Here is a 15,161-nt window from a genome sequence, read left to right as displayed (position 1 = left end):
GACGTATTATGTCCTTAAAACAACTCATTATTAGAAATAGGAGTTTCTGTATTGGAGGAGGCTAAGCTGGGGAATGGCCATGAGGATATATAGGAATCAATCTATTCTGGTTCGCTTTGTAGTGTGATAAAAACCATGACCAAAAACCACCTAAGGAGGAAAGTGTTTATTCCATTTACCTATCTCAAGGCTATTAACTGAAGCTAAGGCAGAAGCTCAAAGCAGGAACAAGGAGACAGGAACTGAAGCAGGAGCCTTCCTTTCAAGATTGCTGCTTACTGAATTGTTCCTTAGGGCTTGATCAGCCTTGCTTTTTTACACAACCCAGGACAATCTGCATAGGGATGCCACCTCCCACAGTAAGCTGAGTCTTCCCACATCAATCACTAGTCAAGATAATGTCCCCATAGTCTTGCCTAACAGTCCACTCTGACGAGATCTCCTCAGCTGAGACTCCCCCTTCCTAGCTATGCCTCAATTTTGTGCCACGTTGCCAAAGCCTAGTCAACACACAGTAAAACTGAAAGGTTTTTTAAATATATACAGAAAATGTTGACATCCTTTGAGAGATTAGACACTCATCTCAGAGTGTGACTGGGACTTTGGTGCCAGGTGATTAAGAAAATGATAACAAGGTCAATAAAAGAAGAGTTCCTGGGAAAACAGAATTGAAAGGTTGGATGTCAATGTTGGTTCTGGTGTGATAAATCTAACATGATCCCAGAATGTCCATGTAAAATGATGACCGGGCAATTAAAATCAAGGAACCATCACAAAGGACAAGGACTAAACCCAGACTGTACATCCAACAGCTGCCCCTAGACAAGTGATATTAAAAGACAAGAATTCCTAAGAAAACCATAGGGAACCATTGGTAGATAAAAGAAAGAAAACAGAATAGGAGACAGTCAAGGAATGAGGGAACCCAGTAAATGATTATGCCTGTATTCCAGTTATTAGAAAAATTGCCAACTGATGAGTTTTCAGTGCTGAGCATGAAAATGGGTTTCAGAAAATAAAAAGCCTTTGGCTTTGAGACTTCAAGTCTGTGGGTGTAGGTTGTGTGATTCACTTTGAAACCACAGAACAAGGATAATTTTTGAGCATTGTTTTGACATAATGAAATAAAGACAAGGGGTAGAATGGATACCGAGCAGTGGTGGTGCATGCCTTTAATCCCAGCACTTGGGAGGCAAAGGCAGGAAGATTTCTGAGTTCGAGACCAGTCTAGTCTACAGAGTGAGTTCCAGGAAAGCCAGGGCTATACAGAGAAACCTTGTCTCGGGGGTGGGGGGTGGGGGGTGGGGGGTAGAATGGAGCTGGCTGGCAAGAACAAATGTTAGAGATTTGAACTTACCCACAGACAAAGATAGATACAAAGAAACCTAGTACAGTGTCAAGAATGAATGGAGAGAGGCAGAGGCAGGCGGATTTCTGAGTTCGAGACCAGCCTGGTCTACAGAGTGAGTTCCAGGACAGCCAGGGCTACACAGAGAAACCCTGTCTCAGGAAAAAAAAAAAAAAAGAATGAATGGAGAAGGCAGGGTGGAGAAATTGATAGAGTAAGGGCCAAGGGTGTAAATCAAAGTAATGGAGTAAGGAACAGGAGAGCTCTTGGAGCAGAAAGAAAAGCACCCAAGGAGCTGAAGGGGTCTACAACCCTATAGGTAGAACAACAATATGAACTAATTAGTACCCCCCAGAGCTCATGTGTATCAGAAGATGGCCTAGTCATCCATCACTGGGAGGAGAGGCCCCTTGGTCTTACAAACTTTATATGCCTCAGTACAGGGGAACGCCAGGGCCAAGAAATGGGAGTGGGTGGGGAGGAGAGGGGGGAGGGTCTGGGGGACTTTTGATAGCATTGGAAATGTAAATGAAGAAAATACCTAATTTAAAAAAATAAATTAAAAAAAGAAAAAGGACACAATGAAATGTATATCAAATATATTTAGCAATCCTTTTTTAGTATAAGCATAAAATAAACAGGGAAGGCTTGGAATGACAGCCTGTGGCAAACAGAAGTCAGCAGTAGTCTGCTGTGGAGATCTGACAGTTATAGTAGCAACCATTGGACTCCTTCATTGCTTTCCGTCATCACCATCAGAATCCTGGAGACACGAGTGTTTAAAAAAACACAGTGTGTCCTGTCTGGAAGTTGAAGCAGATGTCATAGGTACACACTGTGGGTGCTGGAAAGCCACAGAGCTCCAAGTACTAGCACCATAGTGATGTGTCACTTAAATGACACAATGTGATGTGTGGGGTGGGTATAAAGAAAGTAACCTTGAGAGGGGCTAATGGACTGACTCTAAAGAGGGAAAGGTAGAAAGTCTAGAGTTTTCTATGAAATAACAAAGGTAGACATCCAACTTCATATTGTATTTGTTTGACAAATATCTATTGATTGCTCAGTGTGACAGGTCCTGTCCTTCTTCACACCGAGGATACAGCATAGAAGACAGAGGCTGTCAGTAAACACAAATGTAAATGGTGTAAATACAAATGTGAATGCATGCAAACTAACATTGAATTTTTGCTGTGTACTTTGTAGTATTATTTTCTATAAAGAATTTCAACTTAATTGTTAGAGAAGCAAATACAATAAGGCTGAGTCCACAGTAAACATACGCTTGTTGTTGAAAACCTCATGTGTTTTAACAGTGCGACAAAAATTAATCAAGCTTCACAATGATCACTTACTTTGAAAATAAATATCTTTTTTTATAAGTCTTGCCAACGCCATCTTCCAATTTACTGTACCATTCCCCAGATTTTACTCTACAGGTAATGTGTGACTTTTCAAAAGTGCAGTGAGTATAAATTATAGTGCACTATTTTAAATGTGTAGGGGAATCTAGCACAGCGTTTCTCAGACTTTAATGTGCTTGAGTAACATCTGCGGAGCTTTTTCAACTATCCATTCCTTGGCCCTTCTCAGCTATGGAGGAGGTGTGTGTAAGGTTCATGAATATGATATCTAACCAAGCTTCCAGTGATGCAATGCCTGTTCCACTGATGCTGAGGCTAGGAGCTTAGAATAGCCCAGGTTATTCCCTTACAAAGACTAACTTAACCTCACAGATACACTCTAAAAGCTGTAATTCATCTGGCTTGTCCTGATGACAATGTGGTGTAACATGCCTTACTAAAGCCGTTGTTGCCCATCAGAATCTCTCTGTCACAACCTTTCCTTAGTGCCACCAGTTATCAAGGGAGCAAACAGTGATCTGCCAGAAGAGGTCACCGTGCTAGTGAACAAGAGTACACAGATGGAATGTTCATCCAGCGGTAGCCCAGCACCGAGAAATTACTGGCAAAAAGATGGACAGCCCTTGTTAGAAGATGAACATCATAAGTTCCTGTCTGATGGCAGGAGTCTTCAGGTAAAAGGGGGAAACAATCTAATTTTAAAGCAGTGTTTTGGACATCATGATAATTGTCTTCCAGATTGATAAAAGTATTAGTTTATGAACATATTTATGCAGCTCATTAACCATCAACCATACAGTATCACTCTCTACTCTGTTCCTACAATTAGACATGACCTCAGTGACACTATTGTATAAATTCTTCCAGAATATCTCTACATACAAACACACCTAAGTTTAACAACATAATCTTTGATTAAAAAACTATTGTTTAAATCTTTCCATTGCATGTATGTGATGAGATCATTCTAAGTGGTAAAGGCTTCATACAAATTAAGTCTGTTCTGTGTTGGCACAGGCAGTAAGAAGTCATCATTTGAGCCATGTAAATATACTGTACTGCTATTTGTCCATTTATATGTCCATTTGTTTCCATTCAAATGTCCTTAAAGAAAGTTGGGATGTATAGACATATATCAGTTCTTTTGCTAGAATAGAGTGTAATTAAATTACTAGCAAAAATCACTGCTTATAAACTTGAATTTTTCTTAAAAGCATTATCCACATTTGAATATACCTACCTGATGACCATACAGCCTGTACCAAAATGCCTAAATGTTTTTATATAGAGAGCTGTAGATGCATAGATGGATCTTTATAATAAACATTCTGTTCTATAATAGCTAGGTACTGATACATAAAACAAACCCCTTCAAAACCCAATAACTTATTACAATAAGAATTTACATAGCTTGTAAGTCCACTGTTTCTATAGATGATATTGCAGATCTCGGCTGGGCTTACTCAAGTGCCTGCAGTGCTGTCGGTTGAAGGCCTGCTGGGCTTATCTATCTGGAGTCTTAGAATGCAATGGGAGTCAGTGTTATCCCTCACCCTGCACCAGGCAAGTCCTGCTTCCTCACATGGTAGTGGCAGAGTTACAAATAAAGTGAGCAACAGTGTACACTTGTGCTGAACTCAAGTGAGATGGCACCATTACCCGGCACATGCTTCTGGCAAGAGCCATTCACAAAGCCATATCTTAGGAAGAAATTCCAAATCACTTTGCAGATTCATAGACAGGGAACTGGGGATATAATTTGGAATAATTTGCAATCAAAATACAACAGGTATGTGTAAAAAAAATCACCTCTTCTGATCGTAAGTTTTATACATACATATGTGTGTGCTTGACCTACTTAATGGAAAGCAGCCCCATTGCTGGCATGTGCAGCAGCACCATGTCTTTATGCTCATCTGGCGTTTACTAGAAAGGATGCATCTTGTTTGTTCTAAAAGGCAAAATATTAAAAGTTCCTTTATTAACAATTTCAGTTGCTATGTCTTCATTTTCCTTTAGATTCTAAATGCTCAAATAACAGATACTGGAAGGTATGTGTGTGTCGCAGAGAACACTGCTGGGAGTGCCAAGAAATACTTTAACCTCAACGTTCATGGTAAGAGCTCAGGGCCCCAGCATCTATTAGGCTCTGCTTTAAAAGGCAAGGAAACCAGGCTTCAGAGTCTACAGCCTGTGTTCTATTTCTGACTTGATCAATGTGTGAAGACTCATTCATTCACTCTCCTCTCTTTCCAGCAGCAATTCCAGAATATAAATCTTCTAGACAGCCCATTTTTATAGTTATTTTCATCCTCCAGGCCAGAGGGTCTCTAACTAAGGGTTATGACCTCTTTGGTGTTGCATATCAGATATCCTGCATGTCAGATATTTAAATTACCAATTCATAACAGTAACAAAATTACTGTTACAGAATAGCAATGAAATAATTTTATGACTAGGGGTCACCACCACATGAGGAACTGTATTAAGGGGTGCAGCACTGGGAAGGTTGAGAGCCACTGCCTCAGGAGAAAGCATTATGCAAGGCGATATGTCCATGTGAAGGTAAAGATGAGTGTGTGTCTTCTGCTCATGGAAGTGTCGTCTTCTGCCCCTGTCTTCAATTGCAGAGTTTCATGAACTGCATCCTTCGAATGTGCAATATGCTCCCTGAATAGAAAAGACCACCTTGTAGAGTTAAATAATTCCTTTTAAAAACCATGCATATCTAAATTGTGTTAAATTTTAATTTTTCACACATAATGGACACTCCATAATTATTGGTTTACTAAGTAAAGTGGGGAGGGGAACTAGATGTCTATCATAAAAAGGCCACTTAAAAAGTATGAAATTAGAACAATGAGAATTATTACAGATCCACTTTGCATGAAATTCTAGTTCATTCTAGGAACATCTAAAAGGGATAATTATCATCTCAAAAAGCTTCCATTTGGGGCCTGAAGGAAGGCTTGCTGATAAAGAGCATGAACTGTTGTGTAGAGGGCCTGACCTCAGCTCTCAGCACCTACATTGGGTGGCTCACAGCTGCCTATAAAACCAGCGCCAGCTGAATCTGATACCTCTGACCTTCGTGAGCACCCACACTCACGTGCCCATGCCCCTCCACACACAAGTACACATAATTAAAAATTTTTCAAAAGTAAAATGTTGTTTTCAAAAGTTTTCATTTGGCATAACATGTTCTTTTTGATATAATATATGAAGCATATTAAACATACTGATATTTGCTATTTGTATAATAAGTCTTCGTTATATTCCTCACACTTATAGCTTATACACTATAGGTACTTACTGAATACTTTTTAGGTGGTGTAGTGAGGAGCACTCCACTGGGCAAGTTGTTCATCGGCTCTAACTTTTTGCAGTGTAAGGGGTCAATCCTGAAGCTTCCTGAGCAAGCGCTCTGCTTCTGAGCTAGGTCCCCAATCTGTATCTGACCTAAGCCAAAAGGAGTATGGGTCCATGGGACGAACAGATTGAACAAATGTGATTATTATTAATGCACATGTGCTTATCAATATAGCACAACAGATATTAAACGTGTTGAGGAGCTGGGGAGATGGCTCAGCCAGTAAAGCCCTTAATCCACATGAGTTCAATCCCTGGCACCCACGCAAAATTCTGCTTGTACCGTACCTGTAGTCCAAGCCCAGGAGAGGTGGAGACAGGAGGCTTCCTGGGGTTAGTTGGCTATTGGTTTTGCTGAACTGGCGAGTTCCATGTAACATAGAGGTCACTGGGAGGTTACTGAGAGGCCATAACTAAGAAGAGGATGAGACAGTAACAGCAATGGCGTCTCTCCTTTTAGCCCACATCCCTGCATCACTAAGTGTCACTCTCCTAACTGCTTAATGGGTACCAGGTACTAAGTCAAGTGGGTTTTGTCCATTATCTCTAGTGATTATCTCAGTCATTTGCTGGCTTTTGATTCCTCCATTATAGATGAAAATGTAAGGACCACTAAGTTTGAGAAACATGCCCTAAGTTATAACATTCACAAATGTATAGGCAGCATTCTACACAGGCAGTTGGATTCAAGACATTGACTAATTGGTTGCTCTCTACTTAGGAATACTCTTTCATGTGTAATATATGCTGATTTTCACATCCACACTGTATCTATATCAAAGTCACTCCCTAAGGCTGGAGGAAATTTTAGAGTCAGGATTATTGGTGAAGTTATACATTCATACTCCTAACATGAGCCAGGCCTTCTTTACTGTGAAGGCCACCTCTTCTTATCTTATTACCCCATAACCACTATACCTTTACTTTCCCCTCAGATGTCAAGTGAGTCTTGTCTTAGTCTGCTCTGTGTGACTTTAACCACAGAAATTAATTTTCTTACACTTCTGAGAGCTAGGAAGCTTAAGAAGCTTAAGAAGGTTCTAGAAGTATGTGCTTTCTGAAGAGGTCACTTCCCAGCTTATAGATTGACTACAGCTTTGTCCTCATGTGCCCTCACATTGTCTTTCTTGTGAGCATGCCTGTAAAGTTTGTTTGCATGTCTTGGCTGGAGTCTCTTCATCTTATTTATCATTTTATTTCATTAAAACATAGTTACACACAGAAAAACCCTGTCTCAAAAAATCAAAAACCAAAAACAAACAAACCATAGTTACATCATTCCTCCCTTGCTCATCCTACACTACCCAGATTCATTCCCACATCCTCTTTATTCACTAACCACATCCATACAAATGACTACATATATTAAAAACAGCAGTCTGCGTCCATTTGGTGTCTGTTGCCTGCATGTGGATGTTCCCAAGGCTGACCGCTTGGTAGTGGATAACCAATCTGGGGTTTATCCCTGGGAAAAATAATTCTCTCTCTTTCAGCAGTTCTTGAGTGTTTGCAGATCTTCATCTAAAGATGGGGTTCCATGAGATTTCCTTGGTCTATGTGAGCATGCCAACTGTTGTTAGAACTATTCCCATCTTGTTCGGTAGCTATGTGGTGGATACTTCATGACTGTAGCTTTCCTGTCATAGTTGGAAGGCGCAATCTCACAGCCGTCAGTATCCTCTGCCTCTTGAGCTCTTCCCCCTGTTTCCATGTTCTCTGAGCCTTAACTGCAGGAGTTGTGCTGCAGATGTATCAATGGGGGAATCTGTCAGGCAGTGGTGGTGCACAACTTTAATCCCAGCACTTGGGAGGCAGAGGCAGGCAGATTTCTGAGTTCAAGGCCAGCCTGGTCTACAGAGTGAGCTGCAGGACAGCCAGGGCTACACAGAGAAATCCTGTCTTGAAAATAAAATCAATGGGGGCGTCCTACAGTCAATTTTTTTCGGCATTTGAGTACTTCTGGCTTTCTGTAATCATTCTCCTGATGCCAAAGGAGGATCCTTGATGAGGGTTAGTGTCGGGGTATCTCTTCCTAAATGACAGTAGTCCTAAATAATCAAGGCCATGCCCCAGGGCCTCATTGGACATGATTAACTTCCTCAAAGGGCCCAGTTCCAAGGGCAACTGCCCCGGGATTTAAGGCTTGACCTTCTGAATCTAGAGGACACGTTCAGTTCTCACTCATTTCTTCCAACTGACATTCATGAGCCTTTTGATTCCTAGGCAGTATAGGAAAGTAGCTAAGCAAAAGACACTGAGAGCTTGGCTGCTTCATTTTTAGACCTGTTTTTTCCAAGAAGCGTGGGCAAGATGCGAATCTTCCTACATCTCCGAATCCCTATTTATGGTATTAAGAATTGTGTCTAGCTCGTAGGTATGTTAAAATCCAATGGAAAGTGTTCTACCCAGTGCCTGGCGTAGATCTGTCTCCAAGAAACCTGCAGCTCTTTCTGAAACATGCAGAAATCTGATTCCCATTAGATTTTTAGCAGCATGGATCATTGTCAATCATGTGTCCCTCCTTGTGAGGCCTAGCACAATGTCTGTGATGCATTAAGGACTCAAGAACTATTTAGCCAATGAACAAATTCTAGAGTTAATCAATGGCTGAAGCAATCCAAACCACATCATGTCAAACGAAAGAGTTTGCCTTCTCAGCATTTGCTTTTGATACTGAAACCTTAATGTTGATTTTAAACCTCAATTTTAACATAACAGATACAATAGTGTTTATTGCTTGTATTTATTGTTTCCTCTTTCTGACCAAGACTCACTTCTACTTTTACTTTTGGTTGTTTTCATGCCCATTCTTGCTCTGTGTTCTCTTTCCCCTTGGTAAGAAATCACTTGAATGTGGACGACACCTTCTGGGGAGGGGCGGGTTGTGTTGTTGCTGTGATCATTTTTAGTTTTTGAGACAGGGTCTTACTATGTAGCTCTGGATAGACTGAGGCTCACTGTGTAGACTAGGCTGGTCACAGATTCTCAGAGTTACACCTAATTCTGCCTCCCAAGTGCTGACATTAAAGGCACTGACCACCACATCTGGCACTCTTGGTGTTCTTACTATAAAACAACAAGTCTCACATGTGCATATTTTATGATGTTCACAAATGTCAGGTAATCATTTATATTGATCTTTCTTAGTCTGCTTTTTGTCTTCAATACTCTTGCTTTTTTATTCTTTGTTGTTGTTGTTTGACCAATAAACAGTAGTGCTGTCTATTTCTTCCTGTGTTTGTTTCTCTTGAAAGCTGCATGGATTTGCATTGCAAAGATAATCTATATGATATGCTGGAATTCTGGTTAAGCCTTTAAATTATTTTTGCTATAATAAGAAATAAAAATTTTTAAAAACAACCATCAGGTTACTTTGTACTTTGAAAAACTATATGCTTGGACTGATCAGAAATTTTTTGACTTTAAAAACTCTGAAGCAGTCTTTCATTTCAGAAAAACACCTGATGGAAATGGGTTTGATGATATCATTAGAGATTCTATTAAAGACCACTGGGTATTTAACAAAATAAATTTGGTTGTTACTTTTTACAGACCACAAGAAATTAAAATATATGTCTCTGATGCTATCAAAGTTCACTTTTGTTTTTTATTTTAAAGATTTATTTATTTTATGAGTGCCCTAAATGAAGGGATTTTTTGTTGTTGTTTGCTTGGTTTTTGGGGTTTTTTTTAAGATTTAAGGTTCACTTTTAATATATACATGTATACTTCCACAGTTCCTCCAAGTGTCATTGGTCCTAACCATGAACATCTCTCTGTGGTTGTGAACCACTTCATCTCTTTGAACTGTGAAGTTTCTGGTTTTCCCCCTCCTGACCTCAGCTGGCTCAAGAATGAAGAGCCCATCCAGGCAAACACGAATGTTCTCACCATGCCTGGTAAGGAGCTTACTCCTCTCCTACGGCGGGCCTTTCCCCCCACTTTAAACAAAGATCGTTTCAACTGACTCTCTTTCCAAAGTTGAGTCTCTCTCCCTTTGTTTGTTCACAGTAAGCAAGTAGAGCCGTTAGAGTAGATATGTACAGTAATGGAGTCTTCAGCAAATTTTGAAATTAAGGATCAGAAAAACTTGGGGCTCCTTAGTGTAGATGGTAACTAGCCAGTGTAAAAACTTATCGGTTGTTTTCAGTGAACTGGAATCTTCTCGCGTATGGATGATAGGTAGTTAAACATGTAGGTAGGTGATACAGATGTGCTAGAGAGTGAGGGTCAGCATGAAGGCTCAGAAATTAAAAGGACTTGCTGTAAAGGCTGACCACCTGAATCTGATCCCCAGGACCCACAAGTTGGGAAAAAAGAAAACCTATTCCCACATGGTGTCCTGTGACTTCTGCCTATTCTAGCATACTACATTCATTCAAAAATAAATTCGTCAATGAAAAATAACATTTTGAAAAGAATAGACAGTGAGCAATACATCCTTGAATGAACAGAGTTCAGATGTCCCTCTGTAGCCTCTGCCTCACATGCATCTCAAGACAGCTGTGAGTACAGCCCAACATTTGCAGATGACATCATGTAGCAATGTCAAAAGCTGGATTCACCTGAGGTAAACAGATGACAGACTACAGAAAGACTAACTATCACCTCTGTACTATGGGGAATTTAAACTCAGAAAGCACTTCCTCAATTGCTGAGACCCCCATGACCGAAGGGGAGAAGCAACTCCCACAAGTTGACCTCTGACATCCACTTGTTACACTATGACAGGTGAATGAGCTTGCACATGCGCATGCACATGCACATATGTGTGCATTTGTGAATGCATGCACAAACAAACACACACACACACACACACACACACACACACACACACAATGTAATAGCAACACAACTTAAAACAACCTCTGTACCTGTCTTTATATTATATTGTCCCCAGGTGGTCGAACTCTACAGATTATCCGGGCCAAGATATCAGATGGAGGCGACTATACCTGCATTGCTATCAACCAAGCTGGAGAAAGCAAGAAAAAAGTTTCACTGACTGTTCACGGTGTGTTTTTACTCTCTCCGTAATATAATTTCATTTCATATTCTATATTCTAGCTAAGCAACTTGATGAAAAAGTAATTTGAATCTTCTTGTCTCCTGCCTCAGTGCCCCCAAGCATCAAGGATCACGGCAGTGAGTCTCTTTCTATAGTGAATGTAAGAGAGGGGACCTCGGTGTCATTGGAATGCGAGTCAAATGCTGTGCCTCCTCCAGTCATCACCTGGTCTAAGAATGGGCGGATGATACCAGATTCTACCAACGTGAAGATTTTAACTGGTGGACAAACGCTACACATCAGGCGAGCCGAGGTGCACCTTTGATCCTTGTTTGAGTATTGTGCCTCCGAGTGGGGTTGTGGAAGAGATAACTGGAAGAGCCTTCCTCCTTTTACCACCATGAGCAATGCTGTTCATGGAAAAGTGCATGGTCCATGCCACTGAACTTATTGTCACTGAAAATAAAGAAAGAAACAGGATTTCTGAAGGTGCCTAGAAGCGGGGCAGTTAAGCAGAAAGATGACTGATGATTTAATCGACTCCTGAACCTTGTGATTGGTCATCTATCACTTAATGGAGCACATACAATAGTATCTTTTTCTTTTAGGTGTCTGACACAGGCCAGTATGTATGTAGAGCTATAAATGTAGCAGGACGAGATGATAAAAATTTCCACCTCAATGTATATGGTGAGCATCTGCCTCCAATACAACTCTTTCCCCTAGATATGCAAATGAAAGATCATGCCTTGAATTAACTTAATGATGGTGTGTGGTCTTCTTCTGTCTTTTGACAGTGCCTCCCACTATTGAAGGGCCGGAAACAGAAGTCATTGTGGAGACAATCAGCAATCCAGTGACATTGACTTGTGATGCCACTGGGATCCCACCTCCCACCATAACATGGTTAAAGAACCACAAGCCTATAGGTAACAAACACACTTGGACATTTTTGTGGTTCCCTGGTTTTGCACATAATTCACTACATTTATAAGTTAGCAGGTTCTCAGTTTTGTATTCGTAGCTGTGGTTAGTTCAAGAAAGTCTGATACCCTGAAGTATAAATTTATCAAGTAGACTTCTGAGTAAACACTTGCTTTGTTTGGGTGCTGCCCATTGAAGCAAGGACCTCATGCATTCAAGGCAAGGTCCCTGCCACTGCAGTTCACCCCAGCATTCCAAAAATGGTGTCTTTAGTTTTGAGGCACGGTCTGGCTCAGTAGCCCAGGGTGGCCTTGAGCTCTCATGCCTCTCAACTAGCTGAGATCACAGACCTGAATGCACCATTATAAAAGTTTTTTTTTTTAATTTTCATATTTCAAAAAATAATTCTCAATAAAATGCAAAGGAAAAACTTTTAAGAAATGTGTATTTATTACATGAAGAGGGTGGCTTTCAATCTTATTTCTTTATCTGTTTCCTCTTTATTTCTTCCTGTAGAAAATTCTGACCCCCTTGAAGTTCACATTTTGTCTGGAGGAAGCAAACTGCAGATCGCCCGACCTCAGCGTTCAAACAGTGGAAACTACACGTGTGTTGCATCCAATATGGAGGGAAAGGCTCAGAAAAACTTTATCCTTTTCATTCAGGGTATGTTAACAATACTGTAATCTGTCCCCTCTTCCTTTGTCATATACCATTCAGAGTACAAAATGGCCTGGATTAAAAGAGACCATTGATCAGAGGCTTGGATGCCTCGAGGTCACTGAAAATATTGACACCTTTTGTCATGCATTTACCAGTGCTTTCTATTGCACATAAATCTGGGAAGAAAAAATGTAGAATTTAGGATATCTCTGTTTGTTTCTTTGTTTGTTTAATGAAAATACTTCATTTTGTGGTATATTCTATAGAACTGCAGTTCTTTATTTAGTATAATTTAACTTCAGACTAAGACTATAAGTGGTTTTTACAGATGTGTAAGATTTAATTGTTGATTGTATGATTCTATGATTTGATCATGGGTGTGGGAATAGGTAAATTTCAAATAATCAGGAATCTTGCAAAATTTTGTACTGAGAATAAGGAATATTAATTCACACAGAAAATATTTAATGATCAATGCCTACATGGTGGCATAGTGTTGAGGACTGTGGGGAAACCTTGATTTTCAGCAAACCTCTGAGTGAAGCATTTGATTCAAAATGATAGGGAGTCTTGCTTCCTGACTTCATTACCATTGCTAGAGAATTTCTAATAAATTATACCCTGGATCTTGAGTATAATATATCTGTTGTTGCTGTTTTAAAGCTAACCCCCTGGAATTGTAATACAAGAACTTTGATTAGTGGTCTGTGCAATAACCACTGATGCTTTGAGATTTCAGAGACAGAAAGGGGGAAAATGGTTATTCAGACATGCAATATCTTAACGACTAGCAGGATGTCTAAGTGAGGAAAGAAAGGCATCTTCCACCAAGTCCGAGGACCTGAGTTAGAGAGAGCCTATGGAGCCACACGGTGGAAAGAAGGGACCAACTCCCACAAGTTGTCCTCTGACTTCCACACATGCACTTGGGCACACATGTACTCACATACACAAAATAAATAAAATGCAATCTAAAATTAAAGAAAAATAAATAAATTGAATGCTTGATTATACATAACCATCAATAATAACTGGTAATAATTAATAATTAATATAATTATTAATTATAATACTTATTATTATCAGTTATTATTATCAATAATAATAATAATTCAAATCACAAATATGCTGGTATGACCAAACATTTCCTAAAATTCATTTTAGTATATTTATGTAATGTCTTAAAACTAGGAAAAATGCACACACATGGGCTCTAATTTGGACATGTCTCAGCAGTATATCTAGTGACAAAATTTTTTAGCACCCTTCTGAAAACAGTAAACTTCTGCTAATGTGTTACAATGATCCCTGGTTGACTAGAATGGCGTTTAAGAGATGAAGCACAGCTGTGTTAGTAAATGTCTCAGGCTTGACTCACCAAACAAAAAAGATCCTGATTCGTAGCCATGATGAGTTAGTTTCCTGGTTTGACTATCAGGCCAGCATGGTCTGATTCCAACTCTCATAATGGCAGTAGATATAGGGTAGGAAAGCCATGGCAGATAGGTTCCTGAGAACAATTATGAATTGCTCCTGGCACATCTCTATAATTCTATAGAACAGAAATCTCAATGGGTTCCTTTCCGACCTTTAAAAATTTATACTTAAGCCATATAGGTTTTTTTGCCTAAGTGTATGTCTGCATCACGTGCATATCTGAAGACATCAGAGTCCCAGGAATTGGAGTTACAGATGGTTGTGAGCGACCATGTGGGTGCTGGGAAATGAACCTGGCTTTTTGATCGTTGTTAATATCTTTAATTGCCACAGATGACCAGATTTAAAAAGAAGAGCAGAAACCATTGGAGCTTGAAAAGCATACTCTGTCCATTGATTTCCCAGAATAAATAACAATTAGACAATAGACAAATAACAAATATGCATGCTTTCCTGAGACTTTACACCCAAATGTATTAAAAGTTGATTATCCTGAACTATATGAATTACCAACAACCCACTGGGGCTTAATCTAAGCCTGGTTCCATGAATTATCTACAAGATAGATTTATCATCAGCTCCTGTGACTAAACAGTTACAGGAATATCATGAACACTGAAGTAATTCGGTGTCTCTGTCTTTCACATTTAAAAGTAATTCATGAAGGTGACTATAGCCAGTCCTAATCTAGGCAGAATTCTGAATTAGAAATGACATGTTTGGCCGGGCGTGGTGGCACACGCCTTTAATCCCAGCACTTGGGAGGCAGAGGCAGGCAGATTTCTGAGTTCGAGGCCAGCTTGATCTACAAAGTGAGTTCCAGGACAGCCAAGGGCTATACAGAGAAACCCTGTCTCGAAAAACTGAAAAGAAAGAAAGAAAGAAAGAAAGAAAGAAAGAAAGAAAGAAAGAAAGAAAGAAAAAAAGAGAAAGGGGAAAGGGAAAAAGGGAAAGGGAAAAAGGGAAAGAAAGGAAAGGAAAGGAAAGGAAAGGAAAGGAAAGGAAAGGAAAGGAAAGGAAAGGAAAGGAAAGGAAAGGAAAGGAAAGG

The 15,161-nt window shown here is 39.8% G+C and overlaps 1 protein-coding gene across 3 annotated transcripts in view; it reads left to right on the top strand.

Annotated features, from left to right (window-relative positions):
• Hmcn1 (hemicentin 1) overlaps positions 1 to 15,161 on the top strand; it is a 427,483-nt gene that overhangs the window by 322,439 nt on the left and 89,883 nt on the right. For all 3 annotated transcript variants that reach the window (XM_029475879.1, XM_021160385.2, XM_029475883.1), the window contains 8 exons: positions 3,199 to 3,386; positions 4,732 to 4,828; positions 9,819 to 9,980; positions 10,982 to 11,095; positions 11,200 to 11,402; positions 11,698 to 11,779; positions 11,887 to 12,018; positions 12,530 to 12,679. In XM_029475879.1, coding sequence (XP_029331739.1) covers positions 3,199 to 3,386; positions 4,732 to 4,828; positions 9,819 to 9,980; positions 10,982 to 11,095; positions 11,200 to 11,402; positions 11,698 to 11,779; positions 11,887 to 12,018; positions 12,530 to 12,679 — 1,128 coding nt within the window. The remainder of the gene's footprint in view (positions 1 to 3,198; positions 3,387 to 4,731; positions 4,829 to 9,818; positions 9,981 to 10,981; positions 11,096 to 11,199; positions 11,403 to 11,697; positions 11,780 to 11,886; positions 12,019 to 12,529; positions 12,680 to 15,161) is intronic.

The sequence above is a fragment of the Mus caroli genome, chromosome 1 (genome assembly GCF_900094665.2).
Source record: "Mus caroli chromosome 1, CAROLI_EIJ_v1.1, whole genome shotgun sequence".
Classification (NCBI taxonomy): Eukaryota; Metazoa; Chordata; class Mammalia; order Rodentia; family Muridae; genus Mus; species Mus caroli.
The sequence above is the reverse complement of the archived record's forward strand: the minus strand, read 5'-3'. Positions and strand labels throughout refer to the sequence as shown.